The sequence below is a fragment of the Rhinoraja longicauda genome, chromosome 32, assembly GCF_053455715.1.
Source record: "Rhinoraja longicauda isolate Sanriku21f chromosome 32, sRhiLon1.1, whole genome shotgun sequence".
Taxonomy (NCBI): domain Eukaryota; kingdom Metazoa; phylum Chordata; class Chondrichthyes; order Rajiformes; family Arhynchobatidae; genus Rhinoraja; species Rhinoraja longicauda.
In genome coordinates this window covers 16,841,794-16,860,887 of record NC_135984.1, presented here as the reverse complement: position 1 = coordinate 16,860,887, position 19,094 = coordinate 16,841,794, and the positions used below count along the sequence as shown (strand labels likewise).

The window sequence follows — 19,094 nt, the reverse complement described above, 5'->3', positions numbered from 1 at the left end:
ATGTGAAATTTGCACCCGTCATCTAGTTCTCAATACTCAATGTCACTGTGTATTCAGCAAATTCCTGCCTTTACAAACCCAGCTCTCGCTAATCGTCTGTTTTATGTAACTTATTGTCGTGGGCACAATCGTTTCATGTGATGCATTTCTCTGTGTTTATCTTTCTAGCTCCACTGACAAAGTTCTGCTGAGGAGTAATTCCGCAAACCCGCCTGTTCTGGGTTTGTGCTATCTGGCTGTGCAGTTGCAGAACTGTGTCAGAGACCGACCGGATCAACGCAAGTGGCAAAACTACAGGTAGGAGCTTTTTTTGCATTTTCCAATTAAGTTAATGACATAGAATACATTGTTTTTAAGTATAGATTTATAATGTCATTAATTTTTTTCCAATCCTTTGAATGGCAAAGAAAATATTTAAGATCTGAATGTATCATTTAACCTTGATTCTGTCACGCGCACATATCCAGAACACCATGACAACTCAAATATAGCATTGGGTACAAGATATATGTAACACATAGTGCTATTACTGCAATCTACATACCTGCAGTTACAAGAATGATATCTTTACATCCATCTGTGTAAAACTGCCGAAAAAAATCTATTTAAGAAAAAGTTTTACATTTACTCTTTTCCGTTCAACATGTCTCTTTTGCATGCTGAGGATTATACATAATGTTTCAAAATGTCATTACATAGTCATGTAATTACTGCAGCATAAAAGGAGCCTTTTGGCCTGATATAATCTTCAGAATGCAATAAATCTGTTTAATAAAGATTGTTCTAATGTCCGTTCTTTGAAACTTACATAGTCAAAATGTTTCAGCCATTTTCTGTGCTTCCAAAAATACTTTTAAAAAGTTAAACATTACAAAAAAGCATTACTTGAGCAAGCATGCTCTGTAACATGGAGTAATAAGAGTATAATGGAGTGAATTTATTTTAATTAATATTTTTTAGAAAGCAACAGATCAATCAAGTTGATCCATAGTTATTATATTACTTTAAATGTCAGAATGACATCACTTCTCTATCAGTGTTTATTGATATCTGGCATAAACTTCACAAATGTTCTGAAAATTATTACATCTACCTTTCATTTTCCTGGGGAAAATGGCTTTATCCTAAATAAATTAGTGTACTCTTGGTGACTTCTCTTTAAAACTTCTGTCTGGAGGAGAAATTAGAATCTCTTCCTGTGAAAAAAAGTTAAAAAGTGGATGATAAATTAGCGTTTTTTGATGACTAAAGCTAGATCAATTGACATGGGGCAGAGAAAAAGGAAGCCTATGACAGTTTAAGATTCATGATATGGTCGAATACCTATCTGAATTTTGAGGATCTGAACGTAATGAGGAGAAAGGTGTGTAACACACAACACCTTTGTGGCATTTGTGAGGATGTATAGGTCAAAAGGAGTTTGCAGAAGAGATTTAATGGTCCAACTACACAAAGAAGTGGAGAAGATGGGTTGTTCTTGTAAGACGAAGTTTGAGAAAGGTGTTCAATTATCTAAACACTTTTGCTGATTGAGGAGCAAGTCCTTCTACTTATAGAGGTCAGTAACCAGGGAAAGCACTTTTGAGTCGATTGGCAAATGAACTAGAAGGGTTACGATGATACTTCAATTCACACACTAAATTACAATGCACTACATGAAAGGATGGTGGAAACAGAGACAAGAGAATGGGCTAAATATTTTTAAAGAACAAAATAACAATAATTAAATTAAATGGAAAGATCTACCAAAGAACCCTCATGAGCATTATATTTGATTGCAACAATCTGATCGCTTACATTTTAGAATTTCGTTCCATTTCCATTGGGAAAGACTTTTAAGATTTTGTACAGGCCTTTAATTACATAAAGGATGCTTGCCGAGTAACAATATTGTTTATTCAATTCATTCAACCCAAGATATTCCAGCTGATGTTACTAGGGTTTCCCCAGGTAACTTGAGGGAAGGCATTTAAGTAAAAGCCACGAAATAGGTGATTTGCCTCAATCCATTCCATGGTGACCAACCTGCCGAAGCAGCATGGAGATGCTGCTACATTCCAGCAGATGTTTCAGAAAGACCAGATCTGGAGTACAGTTGTGGTTATTATGAGCCCACAACAGCCAGAGGAATCACCAACATCTGCAGGACAAAGTTTCTGCCATACTTGTGATAGCAAATGGCCGTAGAAATGTCAAGGTCACTATGTCCTTTGAAATTCACTGATAACATTCCTCATATTAACAATTAATTCTTGATGTTCCAACAATTAGAATATGAGGAAATCAAGAATATATTCCATATGATCCAGAACAACATTTTTTTAAGCATATATTGTTGTATAAAGCACTCAGTTTTACAAATAGATTTTGATTTAGACAATAGACAATAGGTGCAGGAGTAGGCCATTCAGCCCTTCGAGCCAGCACCGCCATTCAATGCGATCATGGCTGATCACTCTCAATCAGTACCCCGTTCCTGCCTTCTCCCCATACCCCCTCACTCCGCTATCCTTAAGAGCTCTATCCAGCTCTCTCTTGAAAGCATCCAACGAACTGGCCTCCACTGCCTTCTGAGGCAGAGAATTCCACACCTTCACCACTCTCTGACTGAAAAAGTTCTTCCTCATCTCCGTTCTAAATGGCCTACCCCTTATTCTTAAACTGTGGCCCCTTGTTCTGGACTCCCCCAACATTGGGAACATGTTTCCTGCCTCTAATGTGTCCAATCCCCTAATTATCTTATATGTTTCAATAAGATCCCCCCTCATCCTTCTAAACTCCAGTGTATACAAGCCCAATCGCTCCAGCCTTTCAACATACGACAGTCCCACCATTCCGGGAATTAACCTAGTTGGAGCTGAAAGTATCCAAAATGAATAATAACCTATACCTTCTTTGTGTGTTTCTTTCTGCAGATTGTATGTCCAGGAAGATGTACAGTTTTATGGGCGGAGGTTTGTTCTGTGCTGGTGTAGGCAACATCCTGCTTGTTGTTTCCACAGCAACAGATTATTGGATGCAGTATCGCCGTTCTGGCAATTTTATGCACCAGGGCCTGTGGAGATATTGTGTGCCGGGAAAATGCTTCTTGCACACTGACAGCGTTGGTAAGGAAATCAAATGAAAGCTTTGTTGCGGTTCATAATAACTACAAGGAATGGAATGGTTTAACGTGGCCCAGCAGTGATTTGCCAATGTGTGTTGGAAGGAACTGCAGCTGCTGGTTTATCCCGAAGATTGACACAAAATACTGGAGCAATTCAGCGGGCCAGGAAGCATCTGTGAAGAAAAGGAATAGATGACGTTTCCAAGTCTGAAGAAGGGTTCCGGCTTGAAATGTCACCTATTCCTTTTTCGCCCAGAGTTGGTGCCTGACCCGCTGAGTTACTCCAGCATTTTGTGTCTATCTTCAGTGATTTGCCAATAGTCCAGTTGACAATGCCAGAACCCAGAATCATCTCTCAATGGTACTTTATTGTCATGTGTACCCAAGTGCAGTGAAATTCTTGTTTTGCGTACAGTTCAGTGACAATGCTACTATGCATTAGGCACACTCATACTAATATAAGAGTGTAAGATAGTAGTCCACACTGAGTCTATACACAAGAATACACACTATCATGTATCTTTAAGTCAAAACTTTTTATTAAATATTAGAGTCTCAACTTGACCACAAGTTGGTCTCAATACTGTTCCTAAATTCTGCTGACTGAGCTGATGAGGCAGTAATTTAGGTTTTATTTTCAAAATGTTTTTGAAAGGCAGCCCCCGAATAAGAGGTGCAATTAACAAGTGAGAGAAAGCACAAGCACATCGGAACACCAATACATGAGCAACAAAAGAGTTTAGAAGATACAAATGCCTCAATGCTGATGAGCGCTCACAGAGGTGGCACTCGGTAATGCACAGATAGATGAAAACCACAGTGGAAAGTTAATAGTTAAAGGCAAGCTCAAAGAGATGGAAGGGAGAGCAAAAGATGGAATGGCATCTGGAGAATGTCGGAAGAGAAACTGGACAAGGAGAATGTAGAATCATTTACAGACAGATCCATCTCATAAGCAAATACCCTGAGATATTGATTAGAAATATAAATCATTTCATTTGCAAATGACTGTGATTTTGTTTTATGAAACCACAGTGGAGCAGCTGTAGAGTTGCTGCCTTACAGAAGCAGAAACCCGGGTTTGATCGTGACCATGGTTGTACGTTCTCCCTGTGACCACATGGGTTTTCTCTGGGTGCTCTGGTTTCCTCCCACATTCCAAAGATGTGCAAGTTTGTAGGTTAACTTCCTCCCACATGCCAAAGCCATGCTGACTGTTAGTCGAAGTTGCTGCTATAAATTATTGCTGGCGTTGAAGGGTAGTAGGAAAATCAGGGGTTAATGATCATGTGTCAGAAAACAGGTTACAATGCGGGCTTAGTAACAATGGGAATGTTCCAAATGCTGCCATAGACTCTCTGGGCCAAACAGCCTCCTCCTTTGTCATGAATGAAAAATAAACTTAAAATTATATCGTCTCTAATGTAGATTGTAACAGTTTAAAGACTGAAAATACACAAAAATTAATATTAATATTATCCACAAGCTAGTAGAATAATGGAAAAAATGCTAGTATTATCTTAGAGCTTATTTTAATATATGGAAAATACATCTAGCAAATAGTGTACCAAACAAACAATTTACAAAGCAAAATCACTTTTTTTTGCTTATGATACAAGCTGATAATAATAAATTAGTAAACTTGTATCCCCACATTAATGGCATTCTGGAGAAATAAATCACCTGTAAATTTTCACCGTACGATGCTGAGAATAAGCCGTCACTTGTTCTGCAATGGTGCTTGGTGCAGTCAAGGACTTTTAAATTTCCATCAACATAAATGCAACAAATTGAAGCATTGGTATTATCAGGAATGCCTTGCTCTTGCTGTCTATCCTGTGAGAGGCACACAATAGTGTCTGTGTGATAGGTTTTCTCATCTGAACAGGAAAGGTCACGAGCGTACCTAACGTTTGGGTAAGGGAAGAGGAGACGACTGAATTTATTTGAAGCCAAAATGGGAACGGAATGCTTTATTTCTCATTTGTCCTTTATTCCCCTTCCCCTTTTCTGTAACAACAGAAATTAAATTGTCTTATTGCTGGTGTCCAATGGTAACATGCGTCTCTTTTTATTCCAGCCTATTGGGATGCCACTCGAGTATTCATGATCCTCTCCTTGTTGGCTTGCTTCATTGGCATCATTATTGGCTTCATGGCATTCATGCAATACTCTTCCTTCACCAAATTTGACAGAACCTTTGCTGCAGGAATCTTGTACTTTATTTCATGTAAGTGTTAAGAGTGAGTTCAACCATTCCACTACTTTTATTTCCCTAAATGTCTTTCCTCGTGACCATAGTTATGTACTTTTTATTCTGCAGGTTTATTTGTGTTGCTTGCCATGGCTATTTATACAGCCGTCACGATAAATTCTTACGGTAAGCGTTATGGCAATTGGCGCTTCTCCTGGTCCTACATCATTGGATGGGTAGCTGTGGTGCTCACATTCTTTGCAGGTAAAATAGTGTCAAACACGAAGTGAATTATTGCCTGATCTTTGTAGTATTTGTTACTATACACTGGGCATTTCCATTGATCAGCACATTTCATTCAAGAAAATGGCAGGTTAAAGTTGTTTGTTGTGGCTGCAGTGGCAAGGATTTTCATACATGTTCTGTAATGGTAAATGCTGACAAATGATTTCTCCTACGAAGGCCACCACTGCCACATCTAATCATCTTCTCACCAATGCAAACAAACACACGCGTACACACACACACTGCAGGAGAGTAATTAGGAGCAGGGACTCGGTAATCTTTCTTCCCCAAGCACAGAGAGGCTAAGATCAATTATGATGAGCCAGCAGAGAAAAATCAGCTTAATAAAAATTGATGCTGCAGGCTTCCAAATGTGTATTGCTCAGTTGGGTCCAGGTAGATTAACTGGCAAAGCATTTAGATAAATGATTCCATCAGATTGCCTTTTTCAAACAAATATAAATACATTTTACTGCGGATTTAGCTTTCCTATCCTGCTATTTTTCGGCTACCTTTTATCATCTAATAGTAAAGATAATGACTGTCTGGCAGTGTCAATACCATAAACTGATCTTAGGAGGCTATGGGACAATCCTGTGTCTTTCAATTCTGTACATCTAATAAATGCCCATTGGAAAGTGTTGCCCAAATATACTAAATCCAAGCATGTTCCACTCTTTATAAAATTAATATTTCTAAAATTTAAGTTAGTTTGGAACTGTAAACTTGGAAACTGTTAGTTTGGAACAAGGTCACACATAGAGAGGGTGCAGAATAAGAAATGTTTCCCAATGGCAGTGGTGTCTGAGACCTGATGTTTAAGGTGGGGAGGGAATAGTTCCAAAGCAAACTTAGAAAGATTTTATTTTCATCCACATAGAGGATGGTTGCAATCTGAATGCATTACCTGTGAAAGGAGGAGGCAAGTACTGTCAAAACATTTAATAAACATCCACACAATTACCTGATTGGACTCTGCATAGCAGGCTACAGATGAAGCGCTGGTAAATGATATGCTATAGAAAGTTATTTGATGGTCAGCACGGACATGGTGGGCCAAAGAGCCTGCTCTGCGCTGCAAGGCACCCCAACATTAATAACTATATGACTAAACTGTTCAGGCATACGACATATTACTGATTCGTTGTTGTTATATTGTGACTTTAATGATTCTTCTTAAAGTGCTTCATGTTATCAAACAAAACATTTCAAAGAGCAAGGAGAGATGATACGAGTGCAAAGGACCTAAAGTTTAAATGTGAGAAGCATCTTAAAGGAAGAGACTTTAGTGAGACAGAGAATGCTATGGTTCTATAATGTAGGATCTCGCCAACTGCAAACATAATGATTAAGTAATGAAAACTGAGGAAGTACAGGATGCAAGGATCAATGGAATACAAATATATGAAACTGGATGAAATTATACATTATGGATAATCACAGCAGCAGCTCGGTTGTTGACTGACTTGCTAAAGAACTGGTTAGGCAGTTTTAAACACATGAAACATGTAAAGGACAATGTAGAATGCCCAAGCTGCTTTATTTTCCATTGGTATGTCGACAACCTTGCAAACAGTAACTAGGCAGCAAGTAGTGGCTGTACCAGCCTTCCACCATCTACAGCTGAGCTAAAGGGTGTCAGAAGTTATGGGAAGAAGGCAGGGGAATGGGGTTAGGAGGGAGAGATAGAACAGCCATGATTGAATGGCTGAGTAGACTTGATGGGCCGAATGCCTAATTCTACTCCGATCACTTATAATTTTATTATCCAAAGAAACCCTTTTGCTATTATTTAGTGTCACATGGCACAGAAATTCTGAGGGTCTGCATTATGCTGAAATGTTACAAATCATGGAAAACATCAAACAGCGTCCTATATTTCCAACGAATACTCAAATATGTAACATGCAAGTTATTACCAAATGAGGGAAATCCAATTCCTAATATGTTGTCAGAAAATCTGCATTTCCCGTGCAAAGGGTGGTCAGAAGTGAAAGCTGAGAAGGATGGTCATATGTGGGTAATGAGAAGATGGGTTTCATTATCATATCATATATATACAGCCGGAAACAGGCCTTTTCGGCCCACCAAGTCCGTGCCGCCCAGCGATCCCCGTGCATTAACACTATCCTACACCCACTAGGGACAATTTTTTTTAAACATTTACCCAGCCAATTAACCTACATACCTGTACGTCTTTGGAGTGTGGGAGGAAACCGAAGATCTCGGAGAAAACCCACGCAGGTCACGGGGAGAACGTACAAACTCCTTACAGTGCAGCACCCGTAGTCAGGATCGAACCTGAGTCTCCGGCGCTGCATTCGCTGTAAAGCAACTGCCATGAACACACTAAACAATGGCCCCAGGTCTACCATTTCTTTCAGTCATCGGATCTCCTTTGAAGAAACAAAGTGTTTCCATTAAACTCTCCTGCAATCCAATGCCTGACTATCGGGTACAGTCCACGCACAGTGCAAGTTAGAGTTATCTTGAAGAACGCCAATGAACTCACCGTATTTTAAAAACAACCACAGTTCCTTCCATATTTTTTTTATCTGTCAGATTCATTAAATTCAATTGATTGTGGTGACATTATGGCTTCCATGATGGTGCTTTTACATCATAATTACTTGGCCCCAGTATCAAACTGTAGATGATTTTGGTTCACCGTTGAGTTCAATGTTTAATTCAATTGATTCTTCAGACATGCTGCGATGATTAGATAATACAGATATAACATGTAATTTCTTTCTTAGGTATCTTCTACATGTGTGCCTATCGTTTGCATGAGAGCCCACAAAATTCAAACCCACGCTAGCATCCAAGACCTCACCTTAACAAATGGAATAACATACAGGACTATCACTTTGCATCAACTCGCATGTTATGAAGTGGCATTTTCTTTTGATCTCTTTAGAAAACAAGTTAGTGAAATGTAGATAGAAATTGAAACAAATTACAGCTGTACTTTCAGGCCTTGGCTGCAAGGTTTTTTTTAATCACTTCATTCGTGAAATAGAGTTATAAAAAAAAGACAAAATATTGTTTTCAAGAACTTTCATTAATGTTGCATGAGTTTTCCACAAGTTAGTAAAATAATGGAACAATGTTAGTATTATATAAAAGCTTGCTTTAATATATGGAAAATGATAAATCTGAAACTAAATGGAACTCAGTGCATCCACCTTATTTTATCTAATAAAGTTTCCTTGAACATCGACTGACATTAAGCAAACCCAAACCTCTACTGCATTGTTATTCATTAACGTTTGTTAAGGGAATTATTTTTATATATTATTCGCAATCTTTAAGGTTGGTAATGCATTGTGAAGCCTGACATTTATTGCACATTCCTAGTTGCCCTGAAAGCGTGTGTCAAAATGTTTTGACACAAATGAGTGATTTGCAAGATCACTTCAGACCTTAATAGTGTCTGTTGAACTGGAATCACATAAAGATCAAACCAGGTAAGGAACGCAGGTTTAATTCCCTGAACAACATATAACATACAGATAAACTAGTATGATTTTAACTACTTCAATGTCACTTTTAAAGAGCTTGTTTAAAACATAATTTGAATTCTCAGATACCCATGATGTGTTGTGTATTCATGTGAACTGGATTACTCCCCCATGTTCCTGATTTACAACATATCTCTTTCTGCAATATACACACAAATTAATTTTCCCACACATGAGATAGAGTAATGCTTCAAAATTATCTCAAAATACAGGGTTTAATTTCATATTTTAGCTGGGCACATTTATTAAGGGAAAAAGCACAATGCTCAAACTTATTTTTCATTAGTTTGCATAATTTAGATTTCAAATGAATCCACCTATTGTCCTTTTATTCCAGTTGCACAGTCCCAATTGTGCAGACCAAACTACTTTCCACCACACTGAATTCCAACCATCCACAGTTAATTGAATTTTGATGATCCCAACCTGCTTACAATCCATCCCCATTATAACGATACCCATGGAGACTAAAGCTCCCGCTATTCTCTAACGTTGGAGCATTGCATTGGACTAAACCATTCACAGTGAATAGTATCCAAATCTAAGCACAACATTTTCTATGATCCTCACAAAGTTAGTGCTCAGCATATTCATCGCCGCACTGTTTTGTAAAACGCAAGAGTTCGTGTGAACCAGTTTTTATAAAGGCTGAACAAATGACTGAGTTGTTATTAAAATAAAATCACCAAAGAAAGCTAGCCTGTTTCTTAAATATCTTAGGTTCTACAGGCTGCCTGCAGAATATGCTTTCAGAAATCCTTCCAATATTGTGCCAGAATAAGTTTCTAAAAACATGAGGATCAATACTCTGACAGAAATACCCATTAGGGAACAAAAATAGCTCATCAAAGAGCAAAGGGTAATCTAATCTAACCAGCTCCCCAGGGACAACTTTTATATACTTCTCTACAATTCTAACACTAAAAGGTTATCAGTGTCTCAATATAAATTGTGAAGTCATTTGTTAAAGTATATTGGACACTGAAAATTCTCATGTTGTTCATTGGAGCCCTTTGATGCTAACATATTATTATTACCAACTACATCTATCATTGTCCGTACATTGATTTAGATTGTGCTGATTCCTCGAAGTTTCAGTTAACATCAGCATGCTCACTGACAACCTGCTGATGGAGTTCACTTCCTCTTGCTAGGTGAAGATAATAATGGGCAAGTTCAATTCATGATATCATTGGCACATTCCAGGTTTCCTGAATTAGCCAATATTATATGGTAGTATCAATTTCAAAGGACAATGGACAATAAGACTGGTTTAGATGATGAAATAGAACTAGGTAGCCACTATTTATAAACCTCTGGGCAAAGATTTTTTTTTTAAACAATACACTTGTTCTTTAGATCAGTGAAATATGGATTAATATGTCAGCAAAAACAGAATTGCAGACGGCTTCTTTTACACACACAGTGGTTATCATTTGGGATTTGCTTTCAACTCACACTAGTTCTACAACTCATTTGTTGGTCATGAAGAAAACACAGATGTTATAACAAAAGATTTTGAAAAAACTAAAACAATTGTACATTCGCGGAGTTTTTCCAATAGATAACTGACTGATAATATGATTATCCAAAAGTTAGTGTAAAAATACATCAAATAGATTTTGCCCCTTTATAGCAGAGTGTTTCTTGCTTGCAAAATACTCAAATACTATCCAAACTTATGAAATTATTCTTTTTAAATGGGGCATAGCGCCCTCAAGCATAATCGATGTGACATTACAACACTGACCATTGTTATAGAAATATTTCTTCACTTTTTTTATTTTGCTACATGGCAATGAAGAAAATGATAGCAAAGCCAGATATTGTAATAACAGACCCAATATTTCCCAAATGTGAAGAAAATTTTGGAGTGATTTTTTTTTTCTGGGATGTCTTAATACAGCATATGAAATTTCAAATTAATCCTTTGAAAAATACATGCAAGGAAACATTGGAATGATTATGGTGCCAAAAGTATGATTTATTTTTTTTCAAAATGTTTCCTTTAAAAATAGTTCTCATAAAAATTATGATCTGAAATTCAATGATCACTATTTGTCAACTGGTCAATAAATATATTGATGGTGAAGTTATGCTTGTGTATATTTTGTTTAATTAATGAGGAATACTTTGTATAAGCCTAATATAATATGCCAAACACTTGACACATAATTCTTCCAAAGCTACTACAGAAGACACTGTAAGTGAAGGATGCAAAAGGTAACAAGCATGACAATATAGTCTTGTGACACCCTGGAGATCATGGAGAATCCCCTCGTCTTCGAATGTTATCCTTAATCTGATCAATGCAATTCCTCAGCAAGACTATTGGCTTCAATGGGCTTCCTTGCTGGCAACATGTCTAAGCATTGAACCCCCTCAAGGCCTCAGTGACTTTTCCAGCAAGAAGCTTAGACGAACAAAATGAAAACAATGAAGCAATGAGGGTTTGGATTTGCATCACAACTATCATGACTTTCTCTGGATGAATCCAAGTATTTTACAGCCAATGATGCATGTTTTGAAGTGTATTATTGCGAGAATCATAGGCACTAGATTTACACAGCAAGCTTCCACCTTCTGCAACATTACAATCACTAGAAAATCTGTTTTTGACTGATACTCATTGAAGGATGGATATTTAATGTTCAGCTGAAAAAGTGAATGAGGTTTGAGTTTTAAAATTCATCGCAGGGGCTGTTCCCCTGACATGCATCATGTCCTCCATACTGCACTAATAAGCCAGTCTAGGTGTGTGTAGACAGTATGATTTGAATCCAATCCACAAGTGGCAATTCGAAGACTAAAAGACTTCTAACTGATCCAGAGCTGGAACAAAGAAAAAGGATTGTTGGAAGGGGGTGAATGAGGGAGAGGGAAGAAAGTTGGGGCTGGGAGTGTGGGGAGGTTGAGTAACGGATAGGGAGGGAAGTCAGGGCTGCATGGGGGAGTTGGGGGGTGGTGAGTGAGGTATAGGGAGAGGCATTGGGTTTGGGGAGGAGAAGGGTGATGGAGGCTGCCTTTGGAAATAGGTGCCAGAAAGCAGTTTATTCAGGAAAGGGAAAAGTGCAAAAAGGACCAATTTAAAACAGGACTCCTAAAAATAGTGTCGGAAAAAACTGCAGTTGTTGGTTTAAATCGACGGTAGACACAAAATGCTGGAGAACTCAGCGGGACAGGCAACATCTCTGGAGAAAAGGAATGGGTGACATTTCGGGTCGAGACCCTTCTTCAGTCAGAAGGATCCCATTTGTATTCATAATGTCCATGGACCAGAGCATAAAACTGTACATATTATAATCATGGGTGCCAGGCAGAGAATTGCAATGTGGGACAGATTTGGAAATGTTATACAGATTTAGTCATGGCTGCCTCTCCTGGGCTAAACTACATTGATAGTTCATTTTAATTGCCTAGTGAAAGATATCCCGCAAATGGTGAAAGGATCTGCAATGCTACTGTCATTGAATATTAAGGGGAAATAACTGGGTTGTCAACTGATCTAAATGGTTATTCTCAGGCACTATGTGGTCTTGGCCTAGACCATCATGAAAAACAGTTTCCCTTCCATTGACTCCATCTACACTTCACTACACTAGATAAGGCCAGCAGCATTATCAAAGATAAGTCTCACCCCGGTCACTCCATCTTTTCCCTTCTCCCACCAGGCAAGAGGTACAAAACGTGGAAAATGCATACAGGGACATTTTCAGGGACATTTTCTTCCCAGCTGTTATCAGGCAACTGAAACATCCTATCACCAACTAGAGAGTGGTCCTGACCTAACACCTACCACATTGGAGACCCTCAGACTATCTTTAATCAGACTTTACCGAACTTTATCTTGCACTAAACGTTATTCCTTTAACCTGTATCAATACACTGTGGATAGCTTGATTGTAATCGTGTATAATGTTTTCGCTGACTGGATAGCGCGCAAAAAAAACTTTTCACTGTACCTCGGTACACATGACATTAACAAGCTAAACTAAAACTATGTGGTGTGAACATTATGCTGATTACCAAAGCATACCGAGGGCAAACCAGGTGTTCCTATGTGCTGACAGAACTACTTGGATATCCGAGTTCCACTGGTGCGAAAGTCTAGGACCAGAGGTCATAGCCTCAGAATTAAAGGACACTCTTTTAGAAAGGAGGCGAGGAGGAACTTCTTTAGTCAGAGGGTAGATAATCTGAGAAACTCATTGCCACAGAGGGCTGTGGGGGCCAAGTCAGTGGATATTTTTAAGGCAGAGATAGACAAATTCATGATTAGAACAGGGGTCAAGGGTTATGGGGAGAAGGCAGGAAAAATGGGTGTAGGAAGCAGAGATCAGCCATGACTTAATGGCGGAGTAAACTCGATGGCCTACTACTATTCCTATAACTTGTGAACTTGTGAGTTGTGAATGGAATTGGGCACTCTGACCACTCCTCATTCTATGGTGGATGGCAAGCTGAGAATGGTTGAATCTTGGTCACTGTCCTGAATAATTCCTGCTGCAGAACCCTGAAGCTGAAATAATTGGGCTCCAACGACCATAAACAATTTTCTTTTGGCAAATAAATGGTATTGACCAACAATCCAAAATGCCGAAGACCAGAACTGAAAACATCCCTTGTAAATGCATGGAGAACAAATCATATTCTGTAGTCAAACAGTAGCTTTGTATGTCCACAATATTGTTAAAGATATTTAAATACTGAATCAATCTGTCAATAGGTAAACCAACATAATGTCATGGGTAGAATTTATTGCTCACAAAATATTGGAAAATTAAATGGAATTCAGATGATTTAAATTGGATTACTTCGGCAATAAATTGGCAATCAGGTTCCATTTCCACTAAGAGTAGATTTAAAATTTAATTGAGAGTCCAGTAATGAGTAAATGTTGAAACAAATGACAAATGGGCAATTTATGAACCCATTTTCTCAAAGAAAGAAAATAAGCTGTTACCAATAAGAATCACTTATGTTCTGGAAAAATGGATTTAAACAGAGGACAATATAATAAACCTGTATTGTTTGGATTCGGCAGTGAGAAGTGGTGAAGCATTTCACGTAACAATGATAAAATTATCTTGTCTACTTTACAAGGTACAGATATTTAAAGCAACAGAGATGACATTTAAAATAATATAGCTGAAGGTATTTGAAGGGGAAAATATTCAGTTGTTTAATCTGAATCTTCAAACAACCTCATTTAAGGTTGCACTGTATTCTTCAGAGCCACATTGGGAGCACATAGACACAAATATACTGACACTCTTTCACTAATCTGTGTCAAATGATTTTTTGTAGTGTTGGTGATGTGAAATTCTGTTAACAATTTTCAACAGCAACAGTGAATAATTTTTAGTCAAGATATTTTCACGTGTTTCTGATTGAGAAGTGTGGTCAGGGATTTGTTTAGTTAATGTATACCTGCATTGCTTTGTTAGTGATCAATAAATGTCACCGCTCTACAATTAATGATGAATCATTTGCTTTTTTTTAATTTTAATTTTCCTTATCATTTTCAACCTTCCTCGTGTGTTCATCCAGATGTTGAGTTGTCGACCCGAAATCTCCAAGAGCTCCATTTGCCACTTGATCCAACCTGAAACCTCCTGTACCTGGAGTAAAGTGTAATGATACAAAACCCCTCGGAACACATCTTGGTTGTGGATGTGGTCTTGGTGTGCTTTGCACCGCCGTCTGGTTTGTAGCAGAGTCACAACAGGGAACGTTAGGCCAGGTTTGTTTCCTCCTTAATCCAATACTTGGTAACTCTGCCTTTCTATTCATTAATGGAGAACAGTTCCGGACGCGTGTCCCGCTGGGTTACTCCAGCATTTTGAGTCACCTTCGATTTAAAGCAGCATCTGCAGTGCTTCCCTACACGTTTTGTCCGCTCCTCTGCGAAATCTCCTCAAGGTATGTCTACTTTGAAGAAGTTCTCCTCCTCTCTCCGACGTGAGTTCAGGAGTCTGAAGAAGGGTCTGAAGAAAACGCCACCCATTCCTTCTCTGCAGAGATGCTGCCTATCCCGCTGAGTAGTTACTCCAGCATTTTGTAACTATCTTCACACACACACACACAAAGTCTTGCAAACTAGCCTTCACTGCAGATGTTGTGTTGGTTGTCGTTCTTTCATGGCCTGAAGCTTGTCTTATTGCCAGTGGACCACGCCAGTGATTCGGAACAGTGGAGACTACCTGTGATATCTCCAGAAATATATTTAATTTTGGCTGCACCAATGTAGATGTGTGTGAGCTTTTCACAACCTCGGCCGGTGCCAAAGCTTAAGTCAGCCAAATGCTTCTCTAATATAGTCATCGTTGTCCGTAGGAAATAATTAGTTTAGTTTAGAGACACAGCGCGGAAACAGGCCCTTCGTCGGTCCCCGCACAAAAATAAACACTACCCCTGCACACTGTCTGGGACAATTTCTACATGTATATAATTATACCAAGCCAACTAACCTACAAACCTGTACGTCTTTGGAGTGCGGGAGGAAACCGAAGATCTCGGAGAAAACCCACGCAGGTTACGGGAAGGACGGACAAACTCCGTACAGACAGCATCCATAGTCGGGATTGAACCCGGGTCTCCGGCGCTGGAGGCAGTAGCTCTCCCGCTAGATCACCGTACCCTTGTCCATACTTTCTAATTGTATTTAACATGAGACGAACATTTAGCATGATTACATAAAATCAAGCATTATGAAGGCATAGATGGTACATTTAGCAGGTAGCTAGTACAGGGAACAGCATGATTTACGTTTGAACAAATATTCTTGCAGTTTTAAGTACTGAATCTTCTAGCAAATCAATTTACATTTTAGAAGATGACAAGAAAAGTAGGCATTTTTAAAAGATTGTAATTGCTAAGATCCTGTGCTGGGATAATGAATGGCCGTATTCCGAGTTGTAACCGAATAGAACAAAACAAGATACTAAATATTTTGCTCTCGGGGTTCACATATCAATGAAGAGGTGCATGCATGCAGCGCGCCGTTAAGTACAAGAGCAGAGGCCGGGGAAATATTTCCCCCATTATTGAGCACTTGCTCTTTGTCTCCAACAAGATATCACACGTTGCGTTGACTGTGTAAATCACTCAGCAAGCCTGACAAAAGCAAGTCTCCAAGGTCTGTCTCTGACAACCCGCTACAAATGTCAGAAAGCCGTGGGAGCGTATACAAGTAGCAGAAGTATTATTGAGAAACATTATCGGGTTTTCGGGCCGTTTACATTCTGACAAGTGTTTTATTCTGGTCTTTCGATAATGGCGGAGCTTTTCTTGCCCCAAGTGACAAATTTCGCTTTCACTGTGAAATAAAGCAATTAGAGGTTAAGGGGGTCTCTTCAAATTCAATGTATAATGTCATTCGGTTAGTGCCTTTTACCCAAAACATAATCATGCTTTTAGACCTTCCAGATGGAGTCGCGACCTCTTGTATTGTTGCCTTTAAGCGCGTTTGCTCCGATTGTGTGGAGATATTTTGTCCACCAAATCCGCTGCAATTAGTATCAGTGTATAATATGTGGATGGTGAACAGCTGCTAGTCTTGAAGTGCCTTCTCTCGTGAGTCAAATGGCTAACTAGAATATTTAGACTTCAGAAAGAAGCGTGGACCTCCAGTTAACCACCCACTCATCAATGTAGCAGAGACCTTAAATCAACACGAAATCGGCAGCCGATACAACAAACTCTTAGCGCTAGGTTTACTTGGAAAACTGAACGAAATATGTGGAAAAGTGCGTCTGATTATTTCACACAAGTTACTGTAATCGATTTAGAATAATCTTGTCGCACAGCTCTGCTCTGCAGATTGAGAAATACCTTGCAATAATAGGGTTGTGTCGGTTTCATAATATCACGTTAGGACTTTAAATCTGGACGGGAAAGTGGATTTCCACATGGAAGCGCGAAGCAAGCAGTTCTGACCAGATCTGTGTGTCACTGAAGTGGAAGAGTGGGCAGCTTAATCCTAGAAGCTTTTTAGAAGCTTGTGGCGCTTCGGAAAACAGGGGCTGCACTGTGAAAGCCTCGCAGCAGACGTTTCACTTGATGAGATGGACAGAAAAGCAGCTTACCTCTTCTTGCCCGCTCTGACGACATCCACAAGCTGTGTATTAGGACCATTTCATCGTCATTAATTCATTTACGTTCCCATTTGCCCCCCTAACAACCACTAGTTACCGTGTTGTGCGTTTTAATGAGCCCGGGCCGTGCCCAATTCAACGTGTACTCAACAGCCTCGAAGGGCAACATGGATAATCCTGCACAAAACATTATAGGGTGTGATGTGATGAGACCAAAGATGATTTTCAGATTCAGACTCCTAAATTTCGTCCTACATTTAACATTCAAAAGTTGCCCGCACAGTGCTTTGTAGGCATCTTGTTAGATGCTTAATTAACGAGTCTTGTTTACTAGCACGGTGCCCTCTTAGATCTTCCTTCGACGCCTCATGCATATGGAACTCGTGACTCGCACTTGGCGAAGTAATGTTCTTTTAACGCTAATTGATTCCAGAAATTAATTTCTTCTACCTGCCTGATCGGATGGAAAGTCTGTCCTCGCGCCGAAGGATTAGCTCTTCCCTCTCTAACACCCCCTCTAATTACCTAATAACATGGGCTGCGAGAATTCGGTCCCTGCTCAACCACTTTCCGCATTAATATAAAAAGATTGAAACTGTGATGACGACTCGATTTCAACAAATTAGCGCGGGCACCGGGAGAGGGACCAGGAGTGCCTTCTTGTAAATTTCCCGAGCTTAATGTCAATAATTACGGCAATTTGATGGGAAATGAGCCGAAATTATCTGCCTCTCTCTTGAGCGCTGCAGCGAAATAACAAAAAAAAACACACGAGCAAAAGAGGGAAGAGCAAATAAAAGGGAGGATCTGGCAGAGGAAGGTACAATTAATCAGGCGGTTCAGGGTTAAGCTTTTGATGAAACCAATAATTTATAACTTTCGGTGTGGTTCCATGGAACGGATTAAGCAAGTGGGCACATAGATTCAATGGAATTATACTGCGTGATTCCACGAATAGGCTAGGAAAACAAATCGTGTATTGAAACAAAATATGTCCCTTTAGGTTAAGTTTAGTAGTGTCTCAATTACGCGTTGGAGATTTAGAAGAACCTAGACTGATTGATGCATTGATCTGGCGCACCTGGGAGGAGGCAGGACGGGGCATAATAGAAGGAACCACAATAATCAGTTAAAAACATTAATAAATTAGAGAATTAGAGCAGTTGGGATCCAAGAATGTTCGTATGAAATGCCTTTATGTAAAAATAACAGTATTTTACTTCAAATGCACTTGCTGCTGAATAAATCTTGTGTAAAGAAACTCTGCTATCTAGTTCCAACGAGGTTAATGTCTTAAAGGTGGTCAAAGATACTGGCCCAGAATCTTCTAACGATAAATTTGAAAGCATCTATTGAGATGTCTCCTGTAAGATGGTGTTCGAAAGGGCATTATCGGATTGTACAATGCACTTACCGACTCTTCTGTGTGGATGGAGCTAACACACAGCCCGAGCCGAGAAATAAGGAGGTCAGGCTGATGATGGGATGGGCAGCCTCGCGTCGCCCCACCTCCCGCCCCGAAGGAGGAGGATAGTTCATCCTCTTATATAACGTGGCCCTTTTGGATGTTATTTCGATCGCTATATTTTCACTCATGGTGACAAAGGGGGATATACTTTGGATTTTCTTCCTGTCGATATCATTATCGTTAATATAATTCGAGTGCAAATTTAAAGTGTGCAGTTGATCCAGTCCAATAAATAGTAGATTTTACGCGATGGGAATACGGTGTGAAGCTCCCTGTTAAAACGGAATTAGCAACACACCCTTCCATTGGACTCAGTGTCATTTCATGGTGTAAAATGAATACAGGAGTTGAGGTGACTGGGTCCATTTAGGGTAGCCTTGGCGAGATCTGTGTAGAGTAAAAGTCTAAAGCGAAGATAGACACA

The 19,094-nt window shown here is 39.3% G+C and overlaps 1 protein-coding gene across 1 annotated transcript; it reads left to right on the top strand.

Moving 5' to 3' along the window:
• Window positions 1-279: 279 nt before the first annotated feature.
• Window positions 280-8,546, top strand: lim2.1 (lens intrinsic membrane protein 2.1). The gene is made up of 5 exons (XM_078426679.1): window positions 280-297; window positions 2,916-3,107; window positions 5,187-5,336; window positions 5,430-5,564; window positions 8,342-8,546. Exons 2-5 carry the CDS (start codon window positions 2,921-2,923, stop codon window positions 8,401-8,403), a joined length of 534 nt encoding a protein of 177 aa, XP_078282805.1. The 5' UTR covers window positions 280-297; window positions 2,916-2,920; the 3' UTR covers window positions 8,404-8,546.
• Window positions 8,547-19,094: the final 10,548 nt, after the last annotated feature.